The sequence below is a fragment of the Aotus nancymaae genome, unplaced genomic scaffold (genome assembly GCF_030222135.1).
Source record: "Aotus nancymaae isolate 86718 unplaced genomic scaffold, 86718_ANA_hifiasm-v0.15.2.pri h1tg000022l_1, whole genome shotgun sequence".
Taxonomy (NCBI): Eukaryota; Metazoa; Chordata; class Mammalia; order Primates; family Aotidae; genus Aotus; species Aotus nancymaae.
The window spans coordinates 37261785-37276054 of NW_026988435.1; the positions used below are offsets into that span (position 1 = coordinate 37261785).

The 14270-nt window shown below is 37.9% G+C and overlaps 2 protein-coding genes across 7 annotated transcripts in view; both read left to right on the plus strand.

Annotated features, from left to right (window-relative positions):
* The window catches only part of SLC5A3 (solute carrier family 5 member 3), a 32322-nt gene extending 19142 nt beyond the window's left edge, over positions 1-13180 (plus strand). For 3 of the 6 annotated variants that reach the window (XM_012446002.3, XM_012446019.3, XM_012446008.3), the window contains one exon: positions 1508-13180. In XM_012446002.3, coding sequence (XP_012301425.1) covers positions 1840-3996 — 2157 coding nt within the window. In that variant the 5' untranslated portion in view covers positions 1508-1839 and the 3' untranslated portion in view covers positions 3997-13180. The other 3 variants (XM_012446057.2, XM_012446047.2, XM_012446039.2) reach the window with 3 other exon arrangements.
* Positions 1-14270, plus strand: part of MRPS6 (mitochondrial ribosomal protein S6) — a 68397-nt gene that overhangs the window by 19786 nt on the left and 34341 nt on the right. The window lies entirely within an intron of this gene.

Below are 14270 nucleotides of genomic sequence, written 5' to 3' on the forward strand. Positions count from 1 at the left end.
AGGCATACAGATGGGATTGAGACATTCCTATCTAGGCAGTTTTTTCTGCATTAGACCTAAGAACCTGATTTTGTAGGGCAGTAGTCTCCAGGTATTATATCTAGCTCCTTTTGACAGTGAGAAGTGTGTTTTAAAGTTTTTAATACTGTGGTCGGTTTTGAACAGTTTTGAGAAGAGGTGGCTTCAGTATCATTTATAGGACTCAAAAGGAAAATGCCTTGGAGAAAGTATGGAAAAACATTCTGCTCTGAGGTTGCCTTATTGCAAAAGGAGATATCATTTAGAAGTTCATATTTGGAGGGCATTAGGTTGAATAAAAATGTTTTTTTGTATTGACCTATCAGCTACAATTACAATTAACTTCAAAGATTCAGAATTTGTCTCTTTTTTTCAGGAGAAAAGCCATCAAATTAATAAATTTAATTTTAGATAAATTTAAATGTCTGTTTTGCAGAGTGGTTGTCTTAATCCAGAACTGAAAAATTCCTGATGGTCTTACTGAAGATTTATCTAATGGTCAACAAATATCTGTTTTGTTGAGGTTTGGTGGACATAATAATCATTTTTTAGTCTTCAGAAAACTTTTCTCCTCCTCCCTCTTTTCTCTGTTTTCTATACCCTTCAACAAAAAGCATTAAAAGGAAAACATACTCAATAAAATCAAACCTTTAGTCAGTGCCTTTATCTTCTCAGAGATTCTCTTGGAAATACTGCCTGATGAAAAGGAAGAGAAGGAAATTATCTCTTCTAAAATTTTCTTTTTATCTTCTTGCAGCATCTTCTAACTAGCAGAAATAATACAATTTTCAAGTTGTTTTGTAAGTTGGATGTTTCTAGTTTTGTGTGGAATGTCTTGTTTCCCGTTAGGGCAGTGGGTGTCTTCAGAAGTTCTAGGTTACTGTATGACAACTATATCCATTTACAGACATTTAAGAAGCTTTATAACAATATATTTCCAGAGAGTAGGCAGTACTTGATTTTCTGTATTTAAATTTTCTGAGGCAGATGGTAACATCTAGTAAACACCACCTGCCTATTCCATCCAGGACCCTAACTGGCTATAAGGTTAGCCCCAAACTCTGTTAGGATTCGTAGTATTTTAAGATTCATTTTTGTGTCCTTTATTATGAATAGAATTAGTATTTTCTCCCCTTTAGGGTGCTTTAAGATATTAATACCTGTTCCAATATGAGACTACCACAGTAAGATAAGAAAGGGCAATGCTGTAGTAGGCAGTTAGTTAAGCGCTTAAGTTAGGCCACTTTGTTATGAGGTTGATGAGTTTTTGTCCTTAGTTCGAAATGATTAATATTCTCACTGACAGAAGTATCAGCTGTGATCATACAGATTGCTCTTTCCCGTGGAACTGAAGTGTATTTTAAAAGTTTTTTTTCTTTTTATAAAGAATGTCTTGTTGTGCCGTGATTGCTAGACTGAAAGTTTCCTCATCACGTGGTGAGACCCTCCTCTAATTCAATCTTTGTCTTTTGTCTTTGCTGCCTTGCAGGGTTGGTACAGTAGGCTTCACTAGACTTAGCTGCAACTCAGAATTTCTCCTCCAGCACCTGAGTAAATGCTGATGGTCTTGTGGAGAGTGGATTAAGAGTACGAGCTAAGTTCTCAATCCCAATTAAGAAGCGGAAAATTTAAACTGTCTTCTTCAAAGTTTATCACAACCACCACCATCAAGACAGCAAACCAAAGGACAAAGACTTTGACCTGCTGTGTTGCTCTGTATAGTCCAGTTCACGTATGGTTTACAGACTTGGCTGGGGTTACTAAAAATAAATAAAGTTGGACACTTCTGTCATTGGATGCTATTATTCACAAGTTACCAGAATGAGAGCTGTACTGGACACAGCAGACATTGCCATAGTGGCCCTGTATTTTATCCTGGTCATGTGCATTGGTTTTTTTGCCATGTGGAAATCTAATAGAAGCACCGTGAGTGGATACTTCCTGGCGGGGCGCTCTATGACCTGGGTAGCAATCGGTGCCTCTCTGTTTGTGAGCAATATTGGGAGTGAGCACTTCATTGGGCTGGCAGGATCCGGAGCTGCAAGTGGATTTGCAGTGGGCGCATGGGAATTCAATGCCTTACTGCTTTTACAACTTCTGGGTTGGGTTTTCATCCCAATTTACATCCGGTCAGGGGTATATACCATGCCTGAATACTTGTCCAAGCGATTTGGTGGTCATAGGATTCAGGTCTATTTTGCAGCCTTGTCTCTGATTCTCTATATTTTCACCAAGCTCTCAGTGGATCTGTATTCAGGTGCCCTCTTTATCCAGGAGTCTTTAGGTTGGAATCTTTATGTGTCTGTCATCCTGCTCATTGGCATGACTGCTTTGCTGACTGTCACCGGAGGCCTTGTTGCAGTGATCTACACAGACACTCTACAGGCTCTGCTCATGATCGTTGGGGCACTTACACTTATGATTATTAGCATAATGGAGATTGGCGGGTTTGAGGAAGTTAAGAGAAGGTACATGTTGGCCTCACCCAATGTCACTTCTATCTTGTTGACATACAACCTTTCCAACACAAATTCTTGTAATGTCCACCCTAAGAAAGAAGCCCTGAAAATGCTGCGAGATCCAACAGATGAAGATGTTCCCTGGCCTGGATTCATTCTTGGGCAGACCCCAGCCTCGGTATGGTACTGGTGTGCTGACCAAGTCATCGTGCAGAGGGTCCTTGCAGCCAAAAACATTGCTCATGCCAAAGGCTCTACTCTTATGGCTGGCTTCTTAAAGCTTCTGCCAATGTTTATCATAGTTGTTCCAGGAATGATTTCCAGGATACTGTTTGCTGATGATATAGCTTGCATCAATCCAGAGCACTGCATGCTAGTGTGTGGAAGCAGAGCTGGTTGCTCCAATATTGCTTACCCACGCCTGGTGATGAAGCTGGTTCCTGTGGGCCTTCGGGGCTTAATGATGGCAGTGATGATTGCAGCTCTGATGAGTGACTTGGACTCTATCTTTAACAGTGCCAGTACCATATTCACCCTCGATGTGTACAAACTTATCCGCAAGAGCGCAAGCTCCCGGGAGTTAATGATTGTGGGGAGGGTATTTGTGGCATTTATGGTGGTGATCAGCATAGCATGGGTGCCAATCATCGTGGAGATGCAAGGAGGCCAGATGTACCTTTATATTCAGGAGGTAGCAGATTACCTGACACCCCCAGTGGCAGCCCTGTTCCTTCTGGCAATTTTCTGGAAGCGCTGCAATGAACAAGGGGCTTTCTATGGTGGAATGGCTGGCTTTGTTCTTGGAGCAATCCGTTTGATACTGGCCTTTGCCTACCGTGCCCCAGAGTGTGACCAACCTGATAACAGGCCAGGTTTCATCAAAGACATCCATTATATGTATGTGGCCACAGTATTGTTTTGGGTCACGGGACTCATTACCGTAATTGTGAGCCTTCTCACGCCACCTCCCACAAAGGAACAGATTCGTACCACCACCTTTTGGTCTAAGAAGAACCTGGTGGTGAAGGAGAGCTGCTCCCCGAAAGAGGAACCATACAAAATGCAAGAAAAGAGCATTCTGAGATGCAGTGAGAATAATGAGGTCATCAACCACATCATTCCCAACGGGAAATCTGAAGACAGCATTAAGGGCCTTCAGCCTGAAGATGTTAATCTTTTGGTAACCTGCAGAGAGGAGGGCAACCCAGTGGCTTCCTTAGGTCATTCAGAGGCAGAAACACCAGTTGACGCTTACTCCAATGGGCAAGCAGCTCTCATGGGTGAGAAAGAGAGAAAGAAGGAAACGGAGGATGGAGGTCGGTACTGGAAGTTCATAGACTGGTTTTGTGGCTTTAAAAGTAAGAACCTCAGCAAGCGGAGTCTCAGAGACCTGATGGAGGAGGAGGCTGTTTGTTTACAGATGCTGGAAGAGACTCGGCAAGTTAAACTAATACTAAATATTGGACTTTTTGCTGTGTGTTCACTTGGAATTTTCATGTTTGTTTATTTCTCCTTATGAACTTACGGATATGGTGAGACACTAACTTAAGACAATACTGACTGGTCTTTGGGGAAAAAAAGTTACGTAACTGTTGCATCTCTCAGGCATTGTTTACGCTGTAGGTTTTAGCCAAATTTTACTTAGCAGAAAATCATCTATTTACAGGACTTTATTTTCCCAGAGATGGATGAAAGTAAGTCTTCAACTTAAATGAAGCAAAACTTAACAGACTGAATTGTGCAAATGTGGTTTTAAATTTTACATACCAAAGTAAGGAGAGACCAATTATTCTCACAGAGCACTTAGAGCAGAATATATGTTAAGTTACCATGAATTAAGGTATACTGTCTGCACTGCCAAGTCTTGGCAGACCTTCTTACCCTGAAGTGTAGAAGATTTGCTCATTTCTAAAAATTTTTTCTGTCTCTGTAATCCCCACCATTTTAAAAAACTGATTTCTTAGACATTGTACAATCAGTTATGTACTGAAAATCTAATGTGCTTGTGTGATACTTGTTTCAGGACAAGTTTGTTTGCCAGGTTCATTTTGTTAGCATGAGCCTATGGATTCTGATTGCCAAAAGAAAGAATGTTTTCCTGTAGGTGTTTTTGTACCACAAGTATAGGGAATGTTAGGGAAAAACGTTCCAGTTCCTTTTTTTTTTTCCTACTTGAAGTTTAAGTGAACCATACTGAAATGAGCAACAAGTCTGCCTGTAAAGTTACATGTCATGATTGTATTGTTAAATAATTATGGGGGAGAAAATGAAGTAAATGTTGCTGATGATCCCCATATTTATTGATCAGATTAAGGTCGTTCCTATAGTTTGGAAATGACCAGCCCCCAAGCAGTGTTTGACTAACTTATGCTAAATGGATGATTCCTCATATATTCTGCTAATTTTCTAGCTTTGTTCTTGTTATTTGGAAAAATTATTAGCCATATGCCTTCCTTGGTGGATCCAGTTGGAAGATATGTCCAGAAACCTGAAGAAAAATTGACGCTGCCTTTGTGTGCTGGATTGCTCTACTTGATATATCAAGGTTGAATTTTTAGAGGGAAAATATAATTCTGTTATCTTATTTCATCCTTGATACGTTTTTTCCCTGATTTTTTTTTTTTTCCTCAAAAGACTTGCCATCTGTACACAGCCTCTTCATTTTTGTTATAGTAACTTAGCGCATGAGGATGTTTCAATGCAAGCTGGCCATCAGTAACAGAAAACTCAGTGCATACTTTGCTGTTGATAGGTTGTCAGTATAGTCTTTCTGTAGGATGGATAGCATGTTTGAGAGGTGTCAAACAACTTTTGGGGTTAGTAGTGTGTCTTGTGGAGGGTATTGCAGGACTGTGTAATCATAGAATTCTAGCTTGACGTGGCTTGGCACCCAGTTGCAACATCTGTGGGTGGGAATGTTTTTCACAGGCTATTTCTCCGTAGTGGGTACAGGGTACAAAAGATGTTAGAGAAAAGCTCTACAGATTATGTACTGTGTCTTTGTGTGCTCAACACTGTCCTTTGTCCTCCATGAAAGATGAAAGAAGCAAATTATGTATGTACTTTCTTTGACTTTCTTTAATCTCTGATACTTTTTAGATTGCATGATTTTGCTAGGCTTGTATTTAGGGAAGTTACTTTTATAAATACTTTTGTAGATTTTGAATCAAAACTCAGTCTTGATTTTAATTTTTTTGTAGTCTGTAAACTAGTTTCATTATGATGGACTTGATTAGTCCAAAGTTAATTTTAGAAATTATCAGGTAGTGTAGTGTCTTCCCATGATCAGGAGGCTTTCTGATGGACTGAGTTTATAAATGAAAAAATAATTTATGTACGAATAGCATGTATTTCTGAAGAGCTTAGAGTGCCTTGTAGAATTTTTTTCTCAATTTTATTCTTGAGGTTTATAATTTGGGGGCCAAATAGAGATCATCCTTTCCTTGTTTGGAGATTGAGGCTGTGACATGTCCAAGGTTATGAAGTCTTATTTGGGAAGAACAGAAATCAGGTCTCCAGATCTGGACTCATGGTTTGTTCAGATGTGTCTGGACAAATGATTGTCAGTGTTTTGTTCTGTTTTCTCAAAGGAACTGATCTTTCCTTGAGACAACCTTTTGGTGTTTGGATTTTTCAAATTGCAATTAAGTTATAAGAATTAAAATTTTCTTTGAACCACACTGCTGTGTAATTTGGCAGTGATAATTGACATATTGGCCGGGCAGCCTTTCTATCTCTTCCATATCCAGCATAAATGACTAGGAAGTGTTTGTGATTTTTTTTCCTCCTTTTATTTAACATTGAGTCCTAGTAGTTTGGAGAATTAGGGTCCCTCTACCTTCTCTCTGCTCTTGTCTTAGTAAGATACATAAGGTACATCATGTTGTGTCTGTGTGTATATAGCAGTAGGTCAAGTTTAGAGTACTAAAGTCTGTAAATAAGGAATGACTATTAGCATATTCATTAGAATTGTTTATTCTTGCCAGTATAAACATCACTTTATTTAGACAAAAGTCCCTGAAACTTGTCTTTCTTATTGCTTCCCAGTAATAGATAATGTGCTCGAATAAGTATGTGAATTGCTGATTGCAACTTCATTCAGGGACCAGTCTTCAGTCTGTATTTCATTAGAATGATTGTTGCTGGAATGAAACATGGACTGTCTTAAGCTAGCAAAATGTTCGTACTTTACACTGACTAAATGGGTCCTAAGTGACATTGGTTTTTAGACATTAACGTGTGCATATTTTTATATTAGCTCAAGCTAAGGTTCAGAATTGAAGATTGATATTGACTAGAATAGCTAAAAGTCAAAATGAGATGAGGACACTGGTCTTGGAAGGTAGAGAAAAATACATGTCTTACCAGGTGTTAATGGTATCCCCGGTTCTTAGACTTTTTTGTCTTCTCAGGCAATTAAAATTAGTCTCAAGAGCTGATGAGAAGAGTGTATTACATTTCATATGCTGGTTGATTATTGTGTATTTTGTGGGACCTCTAATTTCCCTGGTCATCTTTCAGAATATTCTGTTCTGTCACCCCCAGAGAGTAAACAATTGAGTCAATTTCTTCCCCAGCTATTCTTTCCTGGGGGTAATTATGTTTTGTCTTTAGGTTAGAGAAGCATCAAGCAATAGCAGTGGTGCTGTGTCCTTTGGCCTAAATTCAATAGATCTGATCTCCTAGGGCTTCCTTTTCACTTAGCTCAAAGGATCCATTGTCTTTTGGCACAAAGAGGCTGGCTAGGGTCATGTAGCCATAGCTCTTAGGGATAGTACCTCAAGAAATTAGCTGGGACCCATCACTCTTTGAAACTTCACATTTTAAGAACTGAGTTGAGGCCTGATGCAGTGACTCACACCTGTAATCCCAGCACTTTGGGAGGTTGAGGTGGGCGGATCACCTGAGATCAGGAGTTTGAGACCAGCCTGATCAACATGGTGAAACCCCATCTCTAGTAAAAATACAAAAATTAGCCAGGCGTGGTAACGTGCGCCTGTAATCCCAGCTACTCGGGAGGCTGAGGCAGAATTGCTTGAATCTGGGAGGTGGAGGTTGCAGTGAGCTAAGATTGTACATCACTGCACTTTAGCCTGGGTGAGAGCAAAACTCCATCTCAAAAAGAACAAAAAACAAAACAAAACAAAAAAACAACAAAAAAATGAGTTGAGAGGGTTGTTATGCACTTTTGTAACCTGAGGCTAAGCAAGGGGTTAAGTCTTGTCAGGGTAATTCCAGTGTGTCTGTATTCGCAGCCCATGGCTTATTTTCTCTATCGTGGGCACATGATCTTCCCCTCTGACCTTGAATATCATTTGGTGTAGCCTATGGGTTATTTTCATTCTTTACCACCAAATACTTTGGCTTATTAGCTCCCCAATTATTTGCTACTCAAAGGTTAGGTCTTCCCTGTTCCTACTTGACAGTGTTAAAGCTTATGGAGTTGCCTTATGTTGACTCCTCTGGCTCATTTTCATTAGAGGCATGATGACTGGAAAAGGGATCACATGGTTCAATGATGGTGACACCTCACTATTTCCTAGGTTTGGGTAGAGAGAGTATACAAGACCATTCCTGTTCAATGATGTGACTACAGAGACTTGCCAGGACAAAATTTTCCTAAGAAATCAGAAAAATGATTACGTGAGATAAGTACCTGGGTGACACAGACATTAGCACATTGGTAAAAGACAACAGATACTAGCTTAAAATCTGCAGAAGTAGAATCATTTTCATTGGATTCTAGAACTTTGAAGCACCTTGGTTCTCAGCTACTTTAAACTCCTCCCCATATAAATTAGGGCACTAATAACTAAGTGTCAGCTTGTTAAACCTGGTTTGATGTTAAGCATTGTAAAGAACAAAATTTATTAACACATTAGGGATAATTTAGTAGAAAAATGTTTTGAGGCTTCAGTATTTGTAAAATTTTGCATTAGCCAGGTGCTAGGTTGCTGAAGCCATTGCAGTGTGTGTAATAGCCTGAGGAGACTTCTTTACCAGTAGGATATATTTCTGTATGTGCATATGCCTGCTTACCATTAGAGAGACTGGATTTTCTCTTTGTCTTCCTTCACATTGCTGTGTCAGTTCTACACCTAGTCTTTTCAACACTTAGCAAGTTCAAATTTTGATTTTGTCAGCTTAGTTCACTTTCAGGCATAGTGCCATTTTGCCCCAGTATTGAGGACTTTTAGATCCAAATAATAATTCATTAAATACAGTTATATTTTAAGTATACTGAATTTCTGTTAGCTTAAAATGTTAATTCTCAAGAATGATATTCTCACACTTTGTGTTGGCTGATAATAAAAGCACTAATAGTTCATCAGTATTTTATTCTCAAAACTCCTTTTTCAAAAATTAGGGAGAGAGCAGTAGTGAACATTTATGTGAGCCCCTTTGAAATGATGGTGTCAGAGTGCAGAGAAAAAGTGGAGTTTTTATGCCAAAAGGCATATTGTTTGCTGTAAAAATTTGGAATTAGTTGGCATATAGAGGAACCCTTTTGTACTGGAAGATATGAGGCTGGATTGTGAAAAAGTAATCTTTTGATTGCTAGACTTGGTTAACTTGGGGCTGCAAATCTTTTTCTTCCATTAAGGTCGCTTAACGTGGAATGTTTTTGTCAGACTCTGTCCTCTGTTGGAATACTTTAGCTTTTCGGCTACTTTGACTCCTAGGAGAGAATTTAGTTAAGGTTCAAAGTAATTAACAGACTTTGCCAGTGATGAGTCCCACACCATTATTCACTTAGTAGTCATATAAATGTTATTTAAACTTCTCTTTCTCCAATGCTGGGAATAAGGTTTTAAATTACTGATTCACCTTTAAAGAAATGTTGTGAGAATTGATGTAATTTCTGTTTGTTTCCATCTAAACTTCTTTGTAAAAAGAAGGATTAGTTTTTTTGTTTTGGAGTAAGCACCTAATTTATCTGGTAACCAACAACCCTAATCATTGGCATATAGTCTTTCACTCAGAAATAAACAAAACAGTTTGGTATATCTGTATCATTGCTGATCTTGTACATTTCATTTTTTAGGGCAGTACCATACATGATCTGAGGCTGTTGACTTAAACCAATAATCTTACTTTATGTAACAACTTTATGTAAAGTAAGCAGCTGAAGAGCAAATCAAGACAAAGCACAGTGGTCTCACATTCTTCATAGTGTATGAACAGTGGTTTTGCTCTATACCACAGAAAAGCACTGTAACGTAGTTGTTGCCCCTGATAATGAAGATCTCTCCCTCACTTCTACGTGGTTCAGGTTCAGAGCTCTGTTAATAAGGGAAATACATACATATTATAGTGAATTCAGCAATAGCACAAGTTGGCAGTAGCTATCCCCAGCCTAATTTATCTTGGTAAATTCACCTTGTTCCCTAGTGCTGCTGGAAAAGGGAGTGTTTACTTTTTATTGCTCTTTAACAGAGTAGTCAATTTATCAATGTAGCCTAGACTTCTATAAGTGGAATGTTTGTTAGTAACTCATCTTTTTGTTATTATAATTGGAAATAGAAATGAGGCTTATTGCTATTGTAGAAATCCCGAACTGGCAAAGGCCAGTATATATGGTATTCCATAATATAACCAGCTTTTGAAATTTATGTGTTTGGATGAGTGCCTTCTGGTTACCAGTATTGACTCTGCTAGTTTGCACCTTTCTGTTCTTAACAGAAATATTTGCTACTCCTCTTAAATTTTGTTGTAACTAGTGAAGGAAGTAAAAAACAAACCATACCCCTTATATCTACATACTTTATGTGTAGCCTTTATTTAGGTTCAGTGAAACCAGGTAGTTCTTTATTTGTGTTGCAGCCTGAATGTTAATTATTTGTTTCTTTTATATCCATAATTAAAAATTTCAAGTTACTTATGTTCTGTGATCTTGATTTTGTTGTTTTTCGATTGTCGGTTTGATAGGTATATCTGAGAACAGGTTATGTGACAGCAGTTTATATTCCATGATAGAGAAAAAGCTAAAGTCCTTAGAAAGCACAAAATCGTGTTCACACATTAGTGTATCCACATGTAGAAAGCACAAGACTAATAGTATTCTGAGTATCCCACAAGTGCCAGTCATAAAGGACACCAGGTATTTGTCTCAGAGTTGCTATGAGGACTACAGTATTGATAAGCCCAAGACAATGCGGTATCTAAGTTATTGGTCCTAAGTGGTAAGGGATCCAAGGGAATAATCTCAGTAAGTTTGTGCCACATCGATGGAGGAAGAAAACATAAATGTCAACAATGCCAAAATTATATTTGGAGGGTACTAGCTAAAATGGGGTTGGAGGGCTTTTTACTGCAACTTGAAACTAGAGAAACAGGGACGAATGTCTAGATTTTTGGTGTGTGGAGCAGGTGACACATTTCTGCTTTAAGCTGTAGTGTCATTGGAGTTTTTAAAAAATCTTAAATCTTTTAAGAAATATTACGTCTCATCAATAGTGCCCCCCGCAAACATGCAGAAAGTCATACTTTAAAAGAGCAAATACTACTTGTCTTTGATTTTTTTTGTGTAGTTTTGTATGTGAGGTAGGAAGTTACCTTTATTTTTTTCATATACTTGACTGTGCTTCATTTTAATAAAGGAGAATTTGATCTGAGTGTTCTGAACATGAGACTAATTCTGAAGCACATTTGCCAGAGGAGCTACTTTGCTTTTCACAATGGGATGGAGAAGATTGTTTTACCTGTTCCACGAACCCTCTTCTAGTCTAGACGAGATGAAATCTGTGAATGTGTGTGCAGAAGAAAACGTATGTTGTTCTACTCAGTATTGCCCTTTTCCAACTCGTCACTTCATCTCTGAGTAGCTTATCAAGAATGAATGAATGTGTTTGTCTTAAATTTTGCCCATGTGTCAAAAGATGTAATTCTCAGAATGGGAGAGAAATGACTACCTTTGTTTCTATTCTTTTCTATTTTATATAATTATCTTTTTAGGGAAAGACCTGGTCAACTCTAATATATCTAGAAGGAAGACTATATCTAGTGTAGACTAATATGAGATGTTTTACAAGAGTTAACCTGAACACTTTGAGGGAGAGATTATTCCTGCCAGCAAAAAGCTAGCCAGGTGTGAGCCTACAACATTATTTGAGAATATCAAACCTCAGGCCTGCGGGGATGAGGGCAAAAAGAGTACCAGAAATGTAGGAAAAAGAAGTTTGAGGAACATCCTTGGCTTAGCAACATGTGATAATGCAAAGCTGTTATAACCTGTTAATCCTACATATTATATGTTCTGTACCTTTACATGTTTTTAAATTTAAAATCGTTTGTAAGAACTGTACAAAAGAATGCTTTTAGAGATTTCTTTGGCAGAAATGCCTTTCATTTATAATTTCATGAAAAACTGCTTTAATTAGCCTGGGTGAAAAGTAGTCCTAGCAGTGTAAATATGTATAATTAGAGTTTTCTAATTTCACTGTGAGATCTCTAACTTTTGAGTGGCAAACAGATCAAGTCTTTTGCTCATAGACTTTTCTGTGGGGTTATTAAAATGCAAAAGCTTTATTTTTTTTAATAATGCCATACTCCATTAGTGTCAGATGATGGTATGGAATTTGTTCCCTGCTTTTCCCCACTGTTACTGCTTCAGTTTATAGATTGCCAGGAGAGTTCAGAAATAGAGCAGGGACTTACCCATTCTTTGCTTGGACATACCGTTTTCTTTTGTCCAGACCCATGTTGGCAATCATGTATGAACTGTGTTACACTTCTCAGTGCTTTTTTTTTTCTTTTGATAAGATGGTTATCAAAAATAGTTGCTGTGCAAAAGTTAGTAGTCTTCTTCAAGAAGAAAACCAATTCTTTTTCTAATAGTATCCTGTGAAATTGCTTCATTCATTCATTTATTTTTAAGCCAAATGTCAGCAGAGTGCTGCTGCTTTTATCTAGTAATTTTGATATGTAAGTATTAATGCATTTTTAAAAGATGTCTACATTGAAAAATGTTCTTCCCAGTGTCCTGCTTATGTTGCTTTGTTCAGACTTTTTTGTAACAGACCAATTAATACACTGGGAGTGTGTATTGTGTACATGTGTCATTTTAGTTAGGCATTGTAGACCAAATGTGATTATAAATGAAGTTGATGAACATTAATTTTATCAGTGAGTTTTTTGAATTGTTAATGGATTTCCAGTTTACCCTCTGTTGTCCACAGCTTTTTTAATTTTAAGGTTTGACTAATTGGATCCATCTCATTGTACAACGTTTTAGTTGCAAGCAGAAAGTAGAATTTGGTATAAAGCAGGTTATTTCTATATCGAAAGGAGTACAGTTGAAATTGTAGATTTAAGAGTGTTAAAATCATTCACGACAATTCTAACTTGTTTATTCTAACCTGTGTACAATCTGATTTTTTAAAATTGTAAACATGTATGATCTTGGTTTCATGTGTTTTTGAAAGTGTTATTGTTTAAAAAATGAAAAAAATGAAGCATATCTGCTAAAGAGCTGTCAGTTTTCATTACTGATTCTGTAAAATACACTGTTCTTTGTGTACTGTGTGTTATTTTGCCAGCTGCTGCATTAGCCTTCAAAAGTATTTGGAAACTTAAGATGAACTACATTTCTTGCAAAGTACATTCCTTTCTGTGGTATTTTGTCCTGTAACTGAAGTATAGTAATTATTTTATGGAAATGTTAGCAATTCTGTACCAACTTTGAATAAAATGAAAAATTTATATTTCTGTGACTAAGTATTTTCGGTATGAACGCCTCCGCAATTTAGTGTCCTGGGCCTCAGAGTTGAAGAATTTGTACCTCAGTTTCCTTTGCTCTTGGCCCATGAATGGTTTCCAGTGAGTTTCCCCTACCAAGTTTTGTCACTTTTAATGTTTGTAAACACTGACTCCCAGGTATTGACTGAGAATAGGATTCTATTTAAAACATTGAGTAAATTAAAATACTCTTAGTTTTTTCACTTCTAATTTTGAAATTTCAAGTTACAGGAAAGTTGTAAGAATGGAATGGGGAATTTAGGACCTGACTTCATCCAGGGTCACCAGTGGTTAACATACTGCCTGTCATATTGGCTTTGCCATTCTTCTGAAGCATAAATATTTTTTTCGAAACCATTTGAGATACTATTTGCAGACATCATTCGCCTTTACTCCCTGAGTACTTTCCGGGTATATTTCTTAAGGACAGTCACTCATAATTATCAAACTCTGTACAGAAACTGATTTTAAATTGGGAGACTATTCAAATATTGCTGGTTCTAGTAATGTCTTTTTAGCAACTTCCCCCCGACCCGCCTTCAGAAGCCAGTCCGTTGCATTTAGCTTTCTTGTCTTTTGCCCCCTTTAATCTGGATCATTTCTTGGCCTTGTCTTTCATGATATTGAGTTGTTTTTTTGGGAGATGCAGCTTGCTCTGTCACCGAGTCTGGAGTGCAGTGGTGTGATCTTGGCTCACTGCAGCCTCCGCCTCCCGAGTTAAAGCGATTTTTGTGCCTTAGCTCCCCGAGTAGCTGGGATGACAGGTACATGCCACCACACCAGCTAATTTTTGTATTCTTAGTAGAGATGGGGTTTTGCCATGTTGGCCAGGCTGGTCTTGAACTCCTGACCTCAGGTGATCCACCCACTTTTGCCTCCCAAAATGCTGGGATTACAGGCATGAGCCACTGCACCCAGCCAGTATTGACATTTTTAAAGTAATAGAGGCCAATCACTTTGTGACTGTCCCTTTTCTTTTTGGTTTTATCTCTTCTCTCATTATTAGATTCACACTGTGCATTTTTGGCAGAAATAAAACGTGATGCTGTGTCCCTA